Source organism: Raphanus sativus, chromosome 8, assembly GCF_000801105.2.
Source record: "Raphanus sativus cultivar WK10039 chromosome 8, ASM80110v3, whole genome shotgun sequence".
Classification (NCBI taxonomy): Eukaryota; Viridiplantae; Streptophyta; class Magnoliopsida; order Brassicales; family Brassicaceae; genus Raphanus; species Raphanus sativus.
Genome location: NC_079518.1, coordinates 17,280,752 through 17,302,266, shown reverse-complemented (window position 1 = coordinate 17,302,266; position 21,515 = coordinate 17,280,752). Strand labels below are relative to the sequence as shown.

The window sequence follows — 21,515 nt, the reverse complement described above, 5'->3', positions numbered from 1 at the left end:
ACATCTCCTCACAAACTTCGTGTCTCCGGCCTCCTTGTAGTTCAATGGATAGTTCCGACAGTTCAATCCAGATATCAAAGCATGTTCTCTGATACCATAGCGGATCAGACAACCATTCACGACAAACCATGCCTCTTTTTCTTTTGCAATGCGAGTGGTTCAGAGAAGGAGCATCCACATGCCCATTACCTTGTGGTTTCCAGCCTATGGCATGTGGAATATGTGCTTGAACTGTGGATGATTCACAAACCAATTCTTCTCTGCCGGAGTTATTGGAGGGACTAATTCGCCAAAGGTTTTCACATCAGCAATAAAACACCTAGTCGAGATCTTGATCTTCTTCCTATACTCAGACGGTTGGAAGTACATGCCCAAGGGTTTTAACGCCTCATTGTCGGAATCCTACAAACAAACAAACAAACACACAAACAAACACCAAACACATCCTCCATCAAACCAAAACTAAGACATTGCCATTCTTCCTATAACAAACAGACGAGTTATCCATAGTTCTACCAGTTATCCACAGTTCTACCAGTTATCCTTTGTTCTATCAGTTATCCTTTGTTCTACCAGTTATCTTAGTTCTATCCTCAGTTCTACCAGTTATCCTTAGCATAATTGACACAGGAAAATAAGGAACATAGAGATTCTCACCTCGCTTTCGGTTTCACTGCTACTTCCTCCATCTCTACCGAGATCTACTTCTTCTGACCTCTCTTCCTCTCCTACTACTCCATTTCCATCCAAGTTTGCCGCTTGCTCCTCTGAGTTCTATGCCTCTCCTTGTACTCCATTTCCATCCAAGTTTGCCGCTTCCTCCTCTGAGTTCTCTTCCTCCTCTGAGTTCTCTTCCTCTCTTTGTACTACATTTCCATCCACGTTTGCCGCTTCCTCCTCTGAGTTCTCTTCCTCTTCACTTTGGTTCTCGGAGGCTTCTTCGTTTCCGTTCTCTTCATCTTCACTTTCGTTGTGGGAAGCCTCCTGATTCTGGTTCTCTTCATCTTCACTTTGGTTCCCTGGAGAGACCTCTTCGTTCTGGTTCTCTTCAACTGGGTTCGCATCTTCAATGGGGCTCTCACGGCTCTCGTGAGACTTCTCATTCTCTTCATCTTCGTTGCGGTTCGCATCTCCATCTTCATTAGGGATCGCATCTTCATTACAGTTCTCGTTCGAGACATCTACATCTACATCACGGTTGCTTTCCTTCGCCTGAGGACCTCCTTTCTCCTTCTCTCTCTTCTCATTCTCAACAGACTCCGCCTCCGGTTGAGAAACATCGGTAGCTTCCTTTAAAGGAGGAGAAGTTATATCCTTCAGTGGTTTCGTTCTTCTCTTCTTAGTCCACCTTATCTTTGCCATTCATCCCTAAACCTAAAGATATAATTAGAGGATTAGGAAATGAGACCAGAAACGAATCGATACAAACCACAACGAGAGAACCGAGACAAATCGAAAGAGACACGACGGAACGAGAGAGAAACGCCCAGAAATCGAATTCAGAAACCCAGAAACCTTACCTCAAGATCGTTTTCCCCCTTAGTTCTCCTAGTTTCGCAAGAGAGATGAGATAGAGAGGATGAGGATAGGATCGGGATTGAGAAGGAGAAGAGAGAGATGTGAAAGGGAAACTAAACAGTCACTTAGAGAAAATAAGGAGAGGGGAAACGAGAGAGTGATTAGAAATCACGTTTGATTTTAGGGTTGGTTTACTTTTTTACGGTTTACCCATTTAGGTCCGACGGGTTACTGGATGGGTGGGTTTGATCCTGGTTTTCACTGTAAATATCGACACTTTCCATTCTTTGTTCGTAATTTACTTTTTTCTCGATTTAAAAATAAATGTAAAAGAAAATCAACGTTATAACAAGGATATTGTAGCTTTAAAATTTTCTTCCACGGGCATTGGAGACGATTTCTCTTTTACTTTATCTTGTTTCCATATGGCATGCGTCATGTAACAGCACGTCCTTAGATGTAACGAAAATTAAAAATAAATTAACATTTTTTTTTACTTTTTTTGTCAACTAAAAATAAATTAACATATTAATCCGAAAATGGTTGTCTAGATTTGATTTATGAAAATATAGTCACTGGTTTACTTAAGAAAGATTTAAGACTAACTTAAGAACTAGAAAGCACGGATTTATTTATTTATTTTTTAATTGGTAAATATTTAGTAAACATTATATTTTCATATATTTTTTTTTAATAAAAGACTTAAGTATTTTATCTTTCTTTATCGTGTTTTATTTTAAATGAATATAGGTTTGAGTACGATATCCGGATCCGAAGAACCAACCTGAAATCGACCCGAAAATCAGGGTCCCGAACCCGATCAGACCCGGAGTAAATATCCGAATGAGTTTTAAATTGCTATATCCGAAAAATCGGTCCCGAATCTGATCCGAACCGAGAACCGAATAAAATACCGGGGTTATTTGGTTATTTTTCAGGTTCTTATGCATGAGAACCGAACCCACCCGGACCCGGAAAGACCCGATTCGAACCCGACCCAAAATTTTATAATACCCAAATGAGATTTAATTTCAAAACCCGAAAAACTCGATACCCGAAAGAACTGATCCTTACCCGAATGGGTACCCGAACGTCCAGGTCTAATGAGTATTTATGTTTAGAAAATTAAACTTTATTTTTGAAAGAATTAAGTTGGTATAACTCTGATAAATTAATTTTATTATGTGGTTAATATTTTAAATAAAAAAATTATATACTTTTAATAAATATTTATATTTTTCAATGAAAAAATCAATTTTTTTATGAATGTTTAAATTATATTAAAAAAGAAAAAAACATAATAATTAAGTGATTAATTTTTGTTCACTACACAAAATATTAAGAATTGTTGAAAAGAAATTATTTGAACTTTGAAAAAAATAAGAATTGAATCTGATTTCTTAATCGGCCCAAATGGTCCAAGAGAGATCTGATGTTGGCAGTGGGTTGGATCAAAAAAAAAGATCCAATATAGATTTGTTATTAATATTACTTGATTGCCCTTAATAAAATATAGAAAATGGTATTTTTAGTAAAAAAATCTAATATAAAAACCAATAGGATCATGTTTTAATAGTATAGATGCTTTATTTAAAAGGGAAAATTGCTAATAGAGAACAAAAAAACAAGGGTGTTGTCCCTTTGGTATAAATCATTTTTTGTCCAATTTTTCTCCTTTTTACCCTTTCTATTTCTGAAAACTAATGAAATAAATACTTTTGTGAATCAAAAAAAATATTAAAAATACAAACAATTAATAAAACACCAATATACACATGCTGATATTTTTTTTGTTTTCAAAAAGTTGATAAATAAGAATTTGAAAATACGTTCCACTAAAGGTAGAATGTGCCTTCTACGGAAAATGGTATAGTAGAAAGCGTTTTCTAAAATAAACATGGTCATCTACTATTTTTAGAACGTACATTCTACTGTTTACTAATTTTCTAAAAAAGTGGAATGCGCATTCTACTAATCCTAAAGCTATCTACTTTTCGTCTGGAAGCATCTTCTACTTTTATTAAGTATTCTAAATTTCGCGGAATGTGTTTTCTAAAATGTACTCTTCCGTCTACTAAAAGTAGAATGCGTGTTCTGGATTTTTGTCAATGTTCTAAACTTTTAGAATGCGCCTTCTACGGATAAGATTACCTGATTTTTGCGAAAATTAATGAAAATTTCAGTTATGGAAATATTCTAAAAATCTTCTAAAAATATTCTAACTTCCTAAAACGTGTTATTTTCGATTTTGCTTGTCAAATTTTTTTAAAAAATGATTTTCCCTTGTCTTATTCATTAATCTATGGTTTTTCCATAGTTTTCTTTTGTTTTTTTTTCACAAACTCTTGTTCACTATGATACATATCTATACAACATGTGGTGTTTTGAAATTAGGTGCATTTTTTTGTAAAATTTTATTTTTACTTTATAAAGTTTACAAATTTTATTTTTATTAAAAACATTTTAAAATTTATATTTTTATTAAAAAGTTTGATAAAATAAAATGGTTACAAACGTTTTAAACTTTTATAAAAAATAAAACTTTGTAAAATGTTTCTTTTTATAAAGTTAGTTTAAAGTTTTTATTAATTTTTTTGTAAATTTTTATTTTATTTTATAAATTTTAAATTTTTTATTTAATTACAATTTTATTTAAAAAGTTTTAAACTTTTTATAAAAATAAAGCTTTGTAAAATGTTTTTAATAAGTTTATTTAACGTTTTTATTAAAAAAATTTGTAAATTATTTTTATTTTTACAAAGTTTATTTTATTAAATAAAATTTTAAAAGTTTTATTTTATTTTCCCTTTTTAAAACGTTTTTAATTATTATTTTTTAAATTCTTTTAGTTTACTGTGTTTAATAAAAACTTTACACAAACTATATAAAATTTGTAAATTTTATAAAAATAAAATAAAACCTTACAAAAAGTTTTTAATAAAAAGTTTAAACAAACTTTATAAAAATACATTTAATTTTTTTCATTAAAAATTTTGATAAAATTAAAAAGTTTACAAACATTTTAAACTTTTTATAAAAATATAAATTTGTTAACTGTTTTTTATTAGGTTGATTTAACGTTTTTTATTTAAAAAAATTTGTAAATTATTTTTTTTATTTTTATTAAGTTTTACAAAATTTATTTTTATTAAAAAAATATAAGTTTTTATTTTTATTTTCCCTTTTAAATGTTTTAATTATTATTTTTTAAAATTCTATTAATTTAATGTGTTTAATTAGATTAATCAAGGGTTAGTTTTGGGATTATGAAAGAAATTATACTAAAAGGACAACTAAATGATAGTTTTATACTATAAGGACAACCATGCTGAATTTTTGTTCCGTTTTGGCAATTTTCCCTATTTAAAAAGAGAAATTCTCTAGAATAGCTTTTTAATTTATTTTTACAAAAATAGCTTTCAAAGAGAAAAATAACCACAAGAAGTTTTTTTAAAGGTAAATTTAAATTTATTTCTCAAGGTTAACTAATCAATATTAAAGGTTTAGAGTTAAACAATAGGTTTTGGGGGTTAGGATTAAAATTTTTAAAAATAAAAGTAAATATTAAAATATAAAATAAAAATTGTAAAATATTATCAAAAATATTTTTCGAATTTTAGAAACAAAATTTAAAAAAATATTCAAAACTATATAAAATTCTAATTTGAAAACATATAATTCGAAACTCTAAAAAATTAAATTTTTTTCCTTAATTTTTAATTTTTAATCATTTATTATTTATTTATATATCTATAAAGCAAGGAGTAGAAAGATCTTTTACAGCTTTAATGAATTTTTCTGGTCATTTTCTTCTTCCAGAACTCTTTTTTGACAATTTTTTATAAAAAAAAACTATTTGAGGGAATTGATTTTACTTAAAAAGACACATTAACACTTTTTTTTTTGAAAAAGTGCATTCTAGTTAAATTGCAGAAAGAAACAAAAAAATCACAGCCTGCCAACAATATGTTTTGGGTCTTGGGTAACCCATATTACAAACCTACAAATTATAGAATATAATTGAAACTCAACTGATATGTTAAGAAAGCCTTAAGCTTGTGAAGGATAGAGGCCCATAGTGATTATAAGAGAAAAAATCTTCGACTTTATGCATTCCAGACAGAGAAAACAGAGAAGGAGAGTCGAGGAGAGGAGTGTCTGATTGCTGAGATTTTGTCTCTGATAGTTGCCTCAATGGAGGTGATAACTGTTTCAGGAGGTTTAAAGATTTGCCTATGCAATATGTTGTTTCGTTCAGACCAAATCATGTACATCGAGCATTGCCAACAGAGGATGGAATACCGTTTGTGGCGTGTTCCATGCGTCAGTTGAAGATCAGAGATGGTTTTATCCATGACGTAGAGGGCGTGAAATTGCTTCTTCGTGCTATTGCCGACCAGATTTACGAGGAGTAGTTGCAGGCAAAGAACAAATGGTCACGACTTTCTGGTGCGTAGTTACATAGAAAACAGGTGGAATCGGTAGGGAGTCCCCATCTCAAAAAACGATCTCTTGTAGGACAACTGTTAAGGAACATGAGCCATGACAGAAAGCTGTGCCTTGGGATACCTTGACGCAGCCAAACAATGGTAAACCAAGGAACTATCGGATTGTGATGCTTAAGCTCTGAATATACAATTCCAGTAGAGAAGGATGTATATATCTTGTTGTTGATTTCCCAATCATAATGATCTTCATCTCGGTTTTGTGTAACAGCAGAGATGAAGCATTGTAGAAGCACTTGAGCCTCTGATCTAGCCGGTGGGAGTATCCAATTGCCATCAATGAAGAGGTCGGAGATGGTGGCGTTTCTTGGGATTCCTAGTCTTGAGTGAGGCTGCAGTTGTAGAAATTCTGAAATGTTACCATATGGGGACCAATTATCGTTCCAAAAATGAGTATGTCTTCCATTCCCTAGCTTTTGCACGAATCCAGTTGTACACCAGTGGCCTTATGCAAAGTAAGCGCCTAACAAGCCAAGAATGATTATTTGATTCTTTTATTGTCCAGAAATTGAAGCGATTTCCTGAAAGATTTTCCTCAGCAAACCAAGCGACCCAAATTGAACCAGAGCTGAAGAACAGAAGCCAGATGAATCTGATAGAAGTGGCTTTGTTCCAGCTGACAAGATCCCTAACGCCTAACCCACCCTCCTCCTTTACGTGAATGATGGTGTCCCATGCAACACGAGCCGTGTAATGTCCCTCTAATGTCCCTTTCCACAGGTAAGCACCATGCATGGAGTTGATTATCTTTATGCACGATTTGGGCAGTGTGAATGTGATGCACCAAAAATTTGTGATGCCCACTAAAACTGTGTTGATAAGTAATAATTCTCCTGCAAAAGAAAGAGGCTTGGCTGACCAAGAGTTTATTTTTCCTTTAATATTTGATATCAAAGGCTCACAGTTAGACAATGATAATTTTTTGTTGCAGAGGGAGACTCTAAGGTATCTGATTGGGAGAGTTCCATGAGACAGACCCATTTCTTCAGCAATTTCCCTGATTTCTGTCTGAGACAAGCCACAAGTGAAAAACAGGTTTTTGATAGAATAACTCCAAGACCAGAGTGCCTTTCAAATTCATTTAATACTTCCAACACTCCTTTAACTGATTGTTTCTCTCCATCCGTGAATATTAACATATTGTCCGCGAAGCAGAAATGCGTAAGTTTAGTATCCATGCACTTCTTGTGGTATCCAAATCTTCCTTCTGCCGCTGCATTGTTGAGGAGAGTAGATAAGCAGTTCATTGCTACAACAAACAAGTAAGGAGATAGGGAATCTCTTTGACGGATACCTCATTTGCTCTTGAAGTACCCTTGGACCGTTCCATTGTATCCTAATCGAGAAAGAAGCAGTACAAACGCAGGCCTCCAACCAGCGGATATACAGTGTGGGTATACCCTAGAGAAACTTTACTCTCATCAAAAGAGGTCAAGTTGTAGTACTTAGGGATCAAATCCACAGGGAGTTGGAATGCACACTAGATCCTATTAGAACTAAGATAGGTTGAAGATTCAAAAACAGTAAATTGCAAGTAAACTTAAAACAGTAAACGAGAGAATTACTAAATTGATTGATTTTGAGGTTTAACAGTTATGATGAAGGCGTTAGACTTAGGGTTTCTATTCAGTTTATCAGGATTATAATGATATGAATGCTTATATGAGATGCTTGCATGATATTAAAGAACCCAACAGTAACAACAACCGATACCACTCTCATTTTCTGGGTTATCTATTACTAGATTCAATGATTCACTACACGCGCAGATCATAATCAGGAAAGCATCGATCGATGTGGACGTATCATCGACATAGCTTTGCGTAGAATCGATCGATGTATCTATTGGAGAATCGATTGACGCGCCTCTAGTAAGCTTTATGCGCGGGTTGATAACAGTTAACTAGGGTTGCTAAATCAGCTCTCGCTTGTTTCTAGCAAGTCCTAGCTCAGAGAAAATATATCAGATGATAAATCCGCTATTCAAGTATATGTTAGATAATCCTAGACAAGTATTAAGAACAATCTTCAAAGATGAATATCACAACTCAAGTATTCATATTTGGGGCTAATCTCTCAAAATCTATTTGAACTCTAAAGCTAACAAGGTGTTTACTCAGACATAGTTAAGCAAAACATCATAATCATTAAATAAAACTGCATATAATAGATAGATGAATAGAAAATAATAGAGTACAAGAAAGCTCTCAAAGATAACTCTCTATAAAACCGTAAAAATGTTTGCTATGAAAAGTATGAAAAACCTAAAAAACCTCTCTCTGCCTCAAACACTTAGGCAAGGTATAATTATTGTAAATATTAGATTAAAACTCGCCATGGGTATTTTGGTAATTAGATGGAGTTTTGGGCTCCAAGTCGGCTGTGACCAAACTAGGCTTCTGCGCGCTCTCCATCGATCGATGTCACAGGTGTGCATTGATCGACATGTCTCTCTCCGTGTCGACCTCAAGTGATGGTCGATATGGTCATCTTAGGTGAAATCTCTAAAATGCTCCAAAATGCTCCAAAATCACCATATTTTTTCCAATCACTCCTGAATCTGTTAATATGCTATCTAGACTCCAAATTATAGTTAATCTATCCTAAAACTCCTATATGCCATGGCTAAAATTAGGTAAAATCCATGGTATATCAGTACTCCTTTTAGATGAGCCTAGATTGAGATGGAGCTCAGTTTTGGAGCAATAGGTGAAGTTGTTGCTGACCAAGGTGAAACATGGAACATTGCAGTGCCTATATACCAAAGACATTTTTCAATCACCTTCTTTCTGATGAATTGATTTGGTATTCTGACTAGCATTGTACGCTTGATTTTATTGGCATGAATCTCAAGCTTGACACCTTTTCCCCACAGATAATTGAGCACATTTTCTATTGCCTTGTAGGAAGGAATTTTTGGAAAGAAGAAACCAACGATATAATCTTGAAGCAATGCAGCTCCTCGCTCGAATACAGCATCGGGGGCAGTAACTTGTGGGATTACCGTTTTTGAAAACTCTGTTGGGGCCAAACGAGATAGAGATCGATCAGCTCCAATTTTTGCTTTATCTGCCCAAGTTGGAGGTTGGGTAGTTTTTGGTTGATTTGGCGCTTTAGGGTGGGAAGAGTTTGGTTGTGTAGAGTTGTTTGAAGGAGAAGTTTTAGTATGTTTTTTATTAGTAGGAGGGTTTAAAGGAGATGGGTTTGAAGGAGAAGATGAGGGTAGGTGGGTAGAGGGTTTGGGCGGGGGTTATTTAGGTTAGGGATTTGGGAGGGCAATGGTAAGGCTTAAAAGAAGCTAACAAAGGAATAGTTTTTTGGGCTTGGAAGGTGGGGAGGAAGAAGCAAGGTTTGTGGTTAATGGAGATGAAGCTTTGCGAGGTAGAGTTTTGAACCCCAAAAAGTAATTGTGAACAGTACCATTTGAAATGGAGTTATAGATCTTAGATCTAGAAGAGGAGATCTGTGGAATCTGAGCCAAGGAGGCATCAACAGTGGGAGTAGATGATATACCATGGATTTCACCCGTTTTCTACCATGGTATACTAGTATTTTATTATATAACTAATGTGTTTTCTAGCATGTTAGGTATGTTTTCAGGTTCAGGAGTGTTTCGTGATAAAGTGATGTTTTTGGAGCATTTTGGAGTACAAGAGATAATACACCCGAGTTGACCATTCAAGACCAAGTCGGAAGTCAACATTATGATAAGAATCGATTGATACTCATCCAGCGTTGTCGATCGATGTAGCTGAGAAGATCCGCGTACTAGAAGATTATAATCGACCGATACACATCTAGTGTTATCGATCGATATCGAGGACGAAATGGTTTAGCCGACTACTTCACCAAGACTTCACCAATTACGAGATTGCTCCTGACGAGTTTTTAACCTAATGGAAATGCTTAAATATTCATCCTAAGTGTTTTTGACGGCAAGCTTTGAAGAGTCTAAGAAAAGCATGTCTTGAGAGGCAAAGCAGAGAGTGTGAGAGAGAGACTAGAGTTTTATATGTTTTGAGAGATTGGAGAGATTTGTGAACTCTATTTGTTATTCTACTTTTATCTATCTATGCAATTCTTTCATATATCTATTGTTATGAATTGCTTAGCTATGTCTGAGTAGTCTACTTGTTAGATCTAGGGTTTAAATAGGTTTGTGGGATTAGCCCCAAACTATAATTGCTAAGTTGTGATATTCATCAAATAGATTGCACCCTAAGCTTGTTCTAGAGTAGCTAACTAGAGCATAGATCGCTAGGATCTTTGATATCTTGAATTATCTGTTTGAACTAGTATCTCCTTCGAGAAGAGCTAACCGCCCTCTTTGAGATCTAGTGTTCATTATCGGCTCGCGCCTAGGCATATCTAGAAGCCGTCGATCGATATCCCGACAGGTGAATCGATCGCCGAGCGAAAGGTGTATCGCTCGATATCTCTAAAGGATATCGATCGACTCTTTTTTTTGTGTCAACATACGACAGTTGAGGCCATGGATCTAGATTATTTAACAAGTGAGGCATCACTGAGAGTTAAGCGACTGAGTTCTATGGTATCATGCAAGCAACTTGTTAGGCATTTATAGATATTATAATCTCCATTCCTGAATAAAAGCCCTAAGTCTAGCACTCTTCATTGCATTCAAACACCCATCATATTGTTAGTTAGACCAACTACCTTGCTCATTTTAGGAATTGTTATTTACATTTTCATCATTAAAACCAACTTCACCTAGGATTGATTAATTAGTTAGATTTAATTGGTTCCCTAGCTCCTCATGATTCGATCACTAAGTACTACAGCTGTACCTCTTATTTGAGAGAGTAAGCTCTACTGGGTAATTTGAACACTATCAGTAGAACAACCAGACTGACTCGGCTTAGATGCAGTCCTCTTAGTAGGAGAAATTGCATTGGGGACCGAGCTTTCTGAGGAGTAGTAGCAGAAAGCAGGGGGGAGTCAGCTAGGGAGGAAGGGTGAGGGTCAGGGGGTTCCGGGGGAACAGGAGGGGGCGGAGGGAGGAGGCCACCAGAGGTGGCCGGCGACGGAAACAGGACGGACGCGCGGTGAGGGGAGAGCCAGACGTTCTCCTTCTCTCTCTCATCTCTCTTTTTTCAACACGCATTAACACATTCTTTGTTTTCAATAATACTTTCCCCACAAAAAGTTGTCTTATTAATACTTTGATAGTTAGATCAACTGGAAAAAATTCAATTAAATCAGAGACTAAAATTTGGTTGAAAAGGTATAAATTTTTAATGGACTATTTAAATTTTCAATTCATCTTGATTATTTATTTTAATCTGTAATTTATTTTCACTAAACAATTTTTAAAATATCTCTAAAATGATTAACATGATTAACCACTATATAAATTGTGTTAAAATCATATGAAGTCATTCTGAAAATTTTAAAAGGAACTGGTCGTCATGGGAATAGAACCCGTGAACAAAGCTATAGTTGGAGAAAAGATAAAGTTGATAAACCACTAAGACCACTTAAAGTTATGTTAACTTATCTAAATACTAATCTCTATAACAATATTTGATAAGTCAGTTTCTTACTGTCGTACTCATGTTCATTCTTACAATGGTTAACTAAAAATCTATTCTTAATGAACTAAACTTATTATATATAATTGAGAGAACTGGAAAAATGGAACACTTTGAACCTTTTTTGTCACAATAGGATTTCTCAAACTTTTGGTAATTCTGGACATGTTTTACCCTTCTTTAATGGGAAAATAGTAAATTGAATTTTAAAAATGTAAAAAAATATGAAAACTGTTGGAAAAATAAGTATGACAATATATATGTTTAATTTTTTTAAGAAATTGGAATCATTTTTATTATATCTTCTAGCTACAGTTAGAATACTCATTCTGGTTATCTACTTAGTCTAGAAATCGGATACTAAGTTTTATACATAGATAAATTCAGAGTATATAACGTAAGCTACCATTAATTAATACTTTAGTCAAAATACTTTAGTCAAAATACATCTATACTATTAAAACAAGTGATACTTCTATACTATTAATTATAGATCTATACTATTAGTCAAAATACATCTATACTATTAAAACAAGTGATACTTCAGATTTTTTACTCTAACTGCTCCTACCGGTTGGTCTGACTTTCTCTTTCATTAAAGACATTTAGGACATTCTGCGTCGTTTTCACTTAAACTATTTTAATGGTTTGGTATTAAACCGCGTTTTCCTATTTCTAATCCGGACTGCGATTATTTTCCTTTTTGATTCTGCGTCGTTTTTTGCACTTTTCGAGCCATTCCTGAGTGAAACTGCTTCGTTTTCACTTAAACCATTTTAATGGTTTGGTATTAGACCGCATTTTCCTAATTCAAACCCGGTCTGAAATGATTTAGTCCCTAATGTCAAATCCCAAAACAGTTAGGTTTCATATCCGTAAATGCAAATGACATGATGTCGACTAAAACTACATAACCTAAACTTTGAACCCTCTTTCTGAATTAATTATTTGGTCGTATGTATTAACAATGAAATGTTACTTACTGAAAAAATGTTATTAATGTGAACTACGTAAATCAAGTAATTTCTTCAATGCAATCCAATCATCTGAATATTTCATCATAGAAATGAAGTTTTCTTTCGATGAATCCTTAAATTTGAACATTTCATAATGGATATGTACGCAACCCCTAATCTGTTTACATAATCTTTAAATAATCCATATTTTGTATATTCATCACAATGATAATCGATGTCGTTATTCGTTTTTCCCCTAATCTGTTTACAGCTCAGTTTATAAAATATATATTATTTTATAAAATCCTGAATTTATATAATCCTAACAATATTGTCGTTTTTATCTCAATTGTTTAAAGTTTTTGAATTATAGATATTTATTATTTCACATTGACTGATTTATTTTTTAACATTTAGTTTACATCATGTAATACATTTACGATGTATAATTTAAAATTTTAATCTGTAACCTTCCATAGTTTGTGTATCGTTATAAAACTTGGGCGAGGGTCAATTTATTAACTAATGTATATATGCAAACTTCCATATCTACTTAAAGCATATTACTTACTTGGTCGATCGTCTAACACTATATACTATTAAGTAATCAATTAATGCACTTAAAGGCAAATATCACTATTTACAGAAAAAAATATATCTATTAATTTCAAATTGTTAATTGATCCGCAAGTATAGGTTAAAAAATATATTGCCTAAATATTATTTAACTGTATAATTGTTTTTTTAGGAAATGCACATTCAAAAAATATCTTTAACTTCCTAAAATATGCTTAGATATTCTCTAACAATAAAATTTAGGTTTTGTGAACACCCTATTTACCTTCTCTTATAAATACAATAATTTCCATCGACTTCAACTTACAATCATTTTGACGCAAAAAAACAACAACATGAATTATCTTATGTTGTTCACGCTATTGAGTGATGTGAAGCCTTTCAAATGTGGCTGGAAGGTTCACGTGAAAGTGTTACATAGTTGGAAACAATACAACTTCGTAACTGGAGAAACATTTAAAATGATCTTATCTAATGAGCGTGTATGTTTTGAGTATTTCATTGTTATTTTTTAATATTATTGAGTAGAGTATATAATATTTTGACGTTTGAATCATGACATTACTAACTATCATCGATTTGTATATGAACATGTAACAGGGATGCAAAATTCATGCTTCGTAAAAGAAGACGTATCTGAAAAGCAAGGGGAGGCTTCTACTGGTTGGAGCGTGGAGAAAGATTCAAAATTTCTCACTAAGCCCTGCAACAGGAATGTACAGACCAAGTAAGCATTCCTATAAGATGGCCTTCGTTCATAATACAACAGTCATCAGATTCAATCATGTGAATGAGGACATGTTTCTCAGTTTGGTCAATTTCCAGTTGGTTATGAGTGGATCGCTTCAACCATGTTTCCTCATTGGTATTATGAACCATGATTTCATTTCTTTCGGATTAAATTTTTTGTTAAAAAAATTTCTGACAAATCTAATTGGTTAATATAAACTTGCAGACGTTGTTGGTCAGGTTGTTGAGTTGAGAGAGCTTGAAACAATTCAGTTTTCAGGCAAACCAAAGAGGAAACTAGCTAGAGTTCCATCTACGCGACATCAAGTATGATCCATAAAATATATATTTATAATGTTATAAGATTTGTATGATTTCAGTCTATACATTGAATTTTAATTATGTAATACTCACTTTTTGTGCAATACAGTGATTCAAAGATTCCAAGTTATTTATGGGGGAAGTATGTCGAGATCATGTAAAAAGTTTGCACACAGAACGAAGATGGTATGACAATTTGTCTAATCAGATTTGCTAAGATCGGACGATTTAGTGGTTTGATTAATATTTTTAACTGTATTTTTTATAAAGTATGATAATGGGAGTAGTTAATTTTATTCCATATAAACTGGTTTTGTATTTGATAGGAGAAATTCAAGTGTGCAATGCATTTGAGACGTCTGACATCATGATAAATCCTCCCATAGTAGAAGCTAATGCATTCAAAGAATTTTAAGGAGTCATTATAATAGTGTAGATTTACATTTTGTATCATTAGCTTTTTAAATGTCATAAATTTATTATTATAAATACACTGTAAAGGTTTAATGAAGAGGAGAACCCCTTACTCTTTGCGAGACAAGAGATGAAAAACCTGAGCTAGAATTTGTTATTGGTTTGCAAGATAAGTGTGATAAATGGCTGCTATCCCCGCAAAGAAGCATCCATGAATTAACATGATGTCTTGAGGTTAGTGATGTTATTAACATTCTATTTCATTAGTATGTTTTGTTAATATTTATTATCTTTTCCAGTAAATTGTGATTTAAAACAGTTCTAATTTTGTAATTGAATAGTAGGCTGAAAAAAACTTGGTCATGTGTACTGTCTATGCAATTGATTCGGACTGGGAATGGTATTATTTTGGTTAAAAGACGTGCAAAAAAAGGTTTTTAAAGTGGGAACTAATACGAAAACTCTTAATGGACAAGTGATTACTTCGCATATTTGGTGGTGTGAGGTATGCGAGGAAAATGTTACTGTAAAAGATAATTTTTATTATGTTACACAATCATGTCGATTATTAGTATATATTCAACATTCTTTAATACATTGTTTTTTTAACTTTCAGCTTCATTTGATGGTGAATGATGATATAGGAGAAACAAAGTTCATGCTTCTCGACATGGTGGCGAGGGGATATATTTCTGAATCTGCTACAGAACTTTTAAATGGTTCTTTTGACGAGGTACATATACATAGCATTGCTTTATTTTTAAAATAAATTGGAATATTTAAACATAATTTGAGTTCTTTTATCAGTTTGAAGATCCTGATTACTTGCATGACGCAATAACTCAGGTTGTTGGCAAGGCTTTCACTTTTGGAGTCTACGCTGAGAAGGAGCACATTGTTTATATGGTTTTAAGATTTACAAAGTTTGTAGGTCTATAAAGAAAGAATGGAATGCTTGAACAATGACGGCACTCAAACGGATTCTCTTTCAGACAAAGCAGTGACACTTACGAGTGGTGAAGAGGTATTAAATTCTGTCTTCATGAGATTTGAATATTTATTTTTTCTTAACTATGAATCTGACTTGAATATATTTAAAATGTCTTAGAGGGTTTTACATCTTAACGATGGACAAGATAACACCGAGGTAATGTAAACTCCAGCCACTAAGCGCAAAGATGATTCCATTGGTGCACTTGACATCTCTTCATCGACCAGAAATCTGCGTTCAAAAGTAGTCAAAGTTGAGAAGATGTAGGAGCTTTAGACGAATTCTAGCAAGAAGATTTGAAGCAATGTCGTCAATATATTTATTTTGTTTTGATTTTAAGTTTTATTTAATTTTCATTGAGATTTTAATGTGCTCATTGGATTACTGTTTGGCTTTTGAAATAATAAATAAGATGGTGGTTTTATTGCTAACTTTATTTTCTTTTCAATTTTATGACAAATATTAAGTTTATTCGCAGTCTTCAATTTACAGATTAATATAATTGTATGACATATGTGTTGTAAATAGCAATATTATATTTATTAACAGCTTTATCTTATAAACTTACAAAAAACATTCACAACAATATACTGAATGTTAAATAAAAAACAGTTAGGGTTCCAATCCCTAAATGAAATTATATGACGTTGACTTAAACCACATTACTAGCTAAATAGAATTATGAATATTAAATACGTAGATGAAGTCAGTTTCTTCCATCTAATCCTCTGATCTGAACATTTACGGCTTAGAAATTATGTCTTTCTTTCGACTAATCCATAAATTTGAACATATTCTAATTGATAAGAACCCAACCCCTAAAAACTGTTTACATAATATTTATACAGTCCGAATATTCCTCACAATGCTAACTGATGTGATTATTCTTTTCCATATACTATTTTTAAAATCCAGAATTCATATAATCCTAACAATACTACCATTTTTGTATCAATGTTTTAATTTTTTTCAGTCATAGATATTTATTTTTTTACCTTGACTGAATATTTTTTCACATTTAAATGAAATCATGTGATACGTTTTCGAAGCTATATTTCAAATTTTTAATATGGAAACTAATATTTATATCATTGTGAAACTTGGGCGACTGTCAATGTATTAACTAATGTATATGAGAACTTCCATGTCTTCTATAACATATATTATTAAGTAATTAACTAATGTACTTAAATACAAAAAATTGTTGTTTACAGAAGAAATGTCGCTATTAACTTTCAAAATGTTAATTGATCTGCATGTATGTGTCAAAAATATTGCCTAAATATTATCTTAACTGTATAAATGTTATTTAGGAAATGCATATTCACAAAAATATCTGCAACTTATTAAACTAAGCTTAGATATTCTCTAACAATAAAATTTAGTTTGTGGCGTAGCTCTATTCAGATTCTTGATAAATACAACCAAGTCACAAAATATCTAAACTCACAACCATTCCCGTACAGAGAGAAAAAAACACTATGAATGTTCACTACAAGAAAACAGCATTTTGGCGAGGAAAGTTAACGAGGAAATATAATCCTCGTAAATGTACGAGGAACTTACGAGGAATTTACAACGAAAGAAATAAACCTCGTTATTTTCTCGTAAACTAACGAAGATAACATTTCGTCGTAAAGCCCACGTAACTTTACGTGGTCTTTACGAGGAAATACATTTTCCTCGTCAAAACCACGTAAAGCTTGCATTATCTTTACGAGGAAAACTGGAAATATAATTTCCTCGTTAAATCAACGTAAATTTACGTCACCTTTACGAGGAAATGATATACGTGAACTTAACGAAGAATTTTGAAGCACGTTTTTTTTTGCTACCTACCTTTTCCTCGCAAATTCATCGCAAAACTTCAACTACCAGATTCGAAAATTTTCTATAAATATGGAAGTTTCAACATCATTTTAAACACACCAACAAGAAAAAAAAAGAAAAACGTGAAAGGAAAAAAATGTCAGGCTCTGGGAATGTCTACGAGTTGCGGAGGTGGATGTATATGCATAGAGATGCTAACGGGAGAGTGACGAAAGAATACATTGCGGGACTGGAGACATTTATGCATCAAGCAGATTCCACACCGCTCGCCCTAGAAAGCGGTAAGATGTTCTGTCCATGTCGGAAATGCAACAATTCGAAATTGGCAAATCGTGAAAATGTTTGGAAGCATTTAATAAATAGAGGTTTCACGCCAAATTACTATATCTGGTTTCAACATGGAGAAGGTTATAATAATTATGATCAGAATGAAGCTAGTAGTAGTAATAGCAATTTTCAGGAAGAACCGGTTGCTCTTCATTTGCATAATGAACCTAGTTACCATCAGGAGGAGCAGATGGTAGATTTTGATAGGGTTCATGATATGGTAACTGATGCATTTGTAGCTCATGACGAAGATGAAGAACCTAACATAGATGCAAAAAAGTTTTATGAAATGTTAAATGCGGCGAATCAACCACTTTACAGTGGTTGTAGAGAAGGTCTCTCTAAATTGTCGTTGGCTGCTAGAATGATGAATATTAAAACTGATCACAATCTACCGGAAAGTTGCATGAATGAATGGGCAGACTTGTTCAAAGAGTATTTGCCGGAAGACAATGTGTCTGCTGATTCTTATTATGAGATTCAGAAACTGGTGTATAGTCTTGGGTTGCCTTCGGAGATGATAGATGTTTGCATCGACAACTGCATGATCTACTGGGGAAATGATGAGAAGTTAGAAGAATGTCGATTCTGCAAGAAGCTACGATTCAAGCCGCAAGGACGGGGACGTAATAGGGTACCGTACCAAAGGATGTGGTACCTACCAATTACAGACAGATTGAAAAGATTGTACCAATCAGAGCAGACTGCTGGAAAGATGAGATGGCATGCCGAGCATACTCAGACGGATGGTGAGATGACACATCCATCAGATGCAAGAGCCTGGAAACATTTTAACAAAGTATATCCGGAATTCGCTAGCAATATCCGGAATGTGTATCTCGGATTATGCACAGATGGATTTAGTCCATTCGGAATGTCAGGGAGACAATATTCATTGTGGCCAGTCTTTCTTACGCCATACAACCTGCCACCGGAGATGTGCATGCAACGGGAGTTGCTATTCTTGACCATATTAATACCTGGTCCGAAACATCCTAAAAGGTCGCTGGATGTTTTCCTGCAACCACTGATAAAAGAGTTGAAGGATTTGTGGTCAACAGGGGAGAGGACGTATGACTGCTCAACGAAGACGAATTTCACGATGCGAGCGATGCTTTTGTGGACCATAAGTGACTTTCCTGCCTATGGGATGTTGTCGGGATGGACTACACATGGGAGATTAGCTTGTCCATATTGTAATGGAGCGACAGATGCGTTTCAACTGAAGAATGGGAGGAAGACAAGTTGGTTCGATTGTCATCGTAGATTTCTTCCCATTGGCCATCCGTACCGAAGAAACAAGACATTGTTTAGGCACAAAAGGGTTGTGAGAGACACTCCTCCTCCATATTTAACTGGAGAAGAAACTGAAAAGCAACTCGATTACTATGGAGTTTTGGAAACAGTTCCTCGTGGTGGTAATTGGCATGTTCCCCCTAATATGCCTGATTCTTACGGTGTTCATCACAACTGGCACAAGAAGAGTATATTTTGGGAGTTGCCATATTGGAAGGATCTTCTTCTGCGCCACAACCTCGATGTGATGCATATAGAGAAGAATTTCTTTGAGAACATCATGAATACAATATTGAATGTCCCGGGGAAGACAAAAGACAACATAAAATCAAGGTTAGACTTGCCGGATATTTGCTCAAGAAGCGAGTTACATATAAACAGCAATGGGCAAGTTCCTGTTCCGATATTCAGATTGTCTTCAGAAAAAAAGTCGGTGTTGTTCAACTGGGTAGCATCAGAAGTGAAATTCCCCGATGGGTATGTTTCAAATCTGTCTAGATGCGTTGAAAAGGGTCAAAAGTTCTCTGGGATGAAGAGTCATGACTGTCATGTCTTTATGCAACGACTACTTCCCTTTGCTTTTGCGGAGCTACTTCCTACAAACGTACATGAAGCACTTGCAGGTACTATATTTATTATTGCAGTTATTTTATATATAATGATTTAGTTTGAAATATATATGACTAATATGTGTATAATTGTTTTTGGAATATACAAGGCATTGGAGCATTTTTCAGGGATCTGAGCACCCGCACCCTTAAAGTAGAAGTCGTGGAACAGCTTCAAGAGAACATTCCCATCTTATTGTGCAACTTGGAGAAGATATTTCCTCCTGGGTTTTTTGACGTAATGGAGCATCTAGCTGTCCACCTTCCATATGAGGCATTGCTTCGTGGACCTGTACATTACGGATGGATGTATCAGTATGAGCGAGCCATGAAATATTTGAAGGGAAAAGCAAAGAACCTTGCAAAGGTTGAAGGTTCTATAATTGCTGGAAGTTTGACGGAAGAAACTTCTCACTTCACATCGTACTACTTTGCGTCAAAAGTACGTACTCGGAAAAGAGCTCCAAGGAGATATGATGATGGTGGTGTCGCGCCAACATACGCAGTTGCTGGTGTTCCAGACATCTTTAGCCAGATTGGGCGACTGGGTGGAAAATCAAAAGAGGTTTGGTGGTCGAGTGAAGAAGACGCTCATAGTGCACACACCTATATTCTACTTAATTGTGAGGATCCATTGATTCGTTATTTTGAAAGGTAACATAAATGGACACGTATATATAAATTAACACATATATATAATTGCCAAATATTAATTAATATAAAAAGTGATTTTACAGCCTATTTGTTTCACAAGTCGAAGAAACATTCCCTGGTATATCCACAACTGACGTAGACAAAAGGAAAGATCAACACTTTATAAAATGGTTGAAGAGTCAGGTATTAACTCAAACTCTTTATTCATAAATGATTTGTATTTTAACGTTCACTTTGTTTTTGCAGGTTGATTTTGACGACGATGCAGATTATCCTAAGTGGTTACATGAAGTAATTCAATCTCCACATGTAAAGGTCACCACTTCACAGATGTATTTCACACGAGGCTATACTTTTCACACATATGAGTATGGTAGACAGCGGGCAACCAGTAACTATGGAATATGTGTGAAAGGGGAAACCGATTTCTACGGTATCTTGACAGAGATTATCGAAGTGGAATTTCCAGGGATATTGAAGCTGAAATGCGTCCTCTTCAAATGTGAGTGGTTCGACCCCGTCGTCAACAGAGGTGTTCGGTTTAACAAATTCGGTGTAGTTGATGTCAATGGTGGAAGAAGGTACAACAAATTCTTTATTTGGCATACATGAGTAGAATAAGCTTATTTCTATGTTTTCTTTATTTTCAGGTACAACAAATTCGAGCCTTTCATCTTAGCTTCACAAGCAGATCAAGTTAGCTACCTTCCATACCCTCGGATGAGAGAATCGGGAATAAATTGGTTATCCGTGATCAAAGTTACACCTCGAGGACGAATCATAAGTGGAGAAGAACCACCATTGCAAGAAGAACAGATAAATGAAGTCGAGGAACCTGAACAACAAATTGATGACATTCTTCTCATTGATCCGCATAATCATGAGTATGAAGATCTTACCGACGATGGCACAGATGAAGCTGTTGAAGACGAGTTTAATGAAAATGATGATGTTTCTAGTGATGACGAAAATGTATCTGATTGATGTATTTGTGTTTTAATATGATTGATTTTCAGACTTAATGCATGTGATTCGATTATAAAAAAAAATATTGAGTTTGAGGTTTTGAATGAAAAATAAAGGATTGAGGTTTGGGATTGGAATATGAAGAGTAGAAGATAGGAAAGATGGTGTTTGTGGTTTGGGGTTTTTGATTTTAGAGGTTTAGAAAGAAAACCTCGTTAATTCCTCGTAATTTACGACGAAATAACGAGGAAAGTAGAAAAAAAGAAATACAC

At 34.1% G+C, this 21,515-nt stretch overlaps 2 protein-coding genes across 3 annotated transcripts; one reads left to right on the top strand and one right to left on the bottom strand.

The window, feature by feature from the left end:
• Positions 1-774: 774 nt before the first annotated feature.
• LOC108820128 (uncharacterized) lies at positions 775-1,362 on the bottom strand. Its single transcript, XM_018593108.1, has one exon. The coding sequence runs from the start codon at positions 1,360-1,362 to the stop codon at positions 775-777; it is 588 nt and encodes a 195-aa protein (XP_018448610.1).
• A 16,324-nt stretch (positions 1,363-17,686) lies between these two features.
• On the top strand, positions 17,687-21,299 carry LOC130499146 (uncharacterized). 2 transcript variants are annotated; one of them, XM_056993079.1, is made up of 5 exons: positions 17,687-19,638; positions 19,734-20,277; positions 20,361-20,460; positions 20,524-20,858; positions 20,928-21,299. In XM_056993079.1, exons 1-5 carry the CDS (start codon positions 17,910-17,912, stop codon positions 21,259-21,261), a joined length of 3,042 nt encoding a protein of 1,013 aa, XP_056849059.1. In that variant the 5' UTR covers positions 17,687-17,909; the 3' UTR covers positions 21,262-21,299. The 2 variants fall into 2 exon arrangements, with proteins under 2 accessions (XP_056849059.1, XP_056849060.1); XM_056993080.1 differs by lacking the exons at positions 20,361-20,460; positions 20,524-20,858 and having other exon boundaries at positions 17,688-19,638.
• The last annotated feature ends 216 nt before the right edge of the window (positions 21,300-21,515 follow it).

Bases quoted from the DNA above. Each gene is read 5' to 3' on its own strand.
- LOC108820128 (XM_018593108.1), bottom strand. From the start codon at position 1,362: ATGGCAAAGATAAGGTGGACTAAGAAGAGAAGAACGAAACCACTGAAG.
- LOC130499146 (XM_056993079.1), top strand. From the start codon at position 17,910: ATGGTAGATTTTGATAGGGTTCATGATATGGTAACTGATGCATTTGTA. The intron at 19,639-19,733 runs GTACTATATTTA...GGAATATACAAG, and splicing joins CGTACATGAAGCACTTGCAG to GCATTGGAGCATTTTTCAGG. The intron at 20,461-20,523 runs GTATTAACTCAA...TTGTTTTTGCAG, and splicing joins TAAAATGGTTGAAGAGTCAG to GTTGATTTTGACGACGATGC.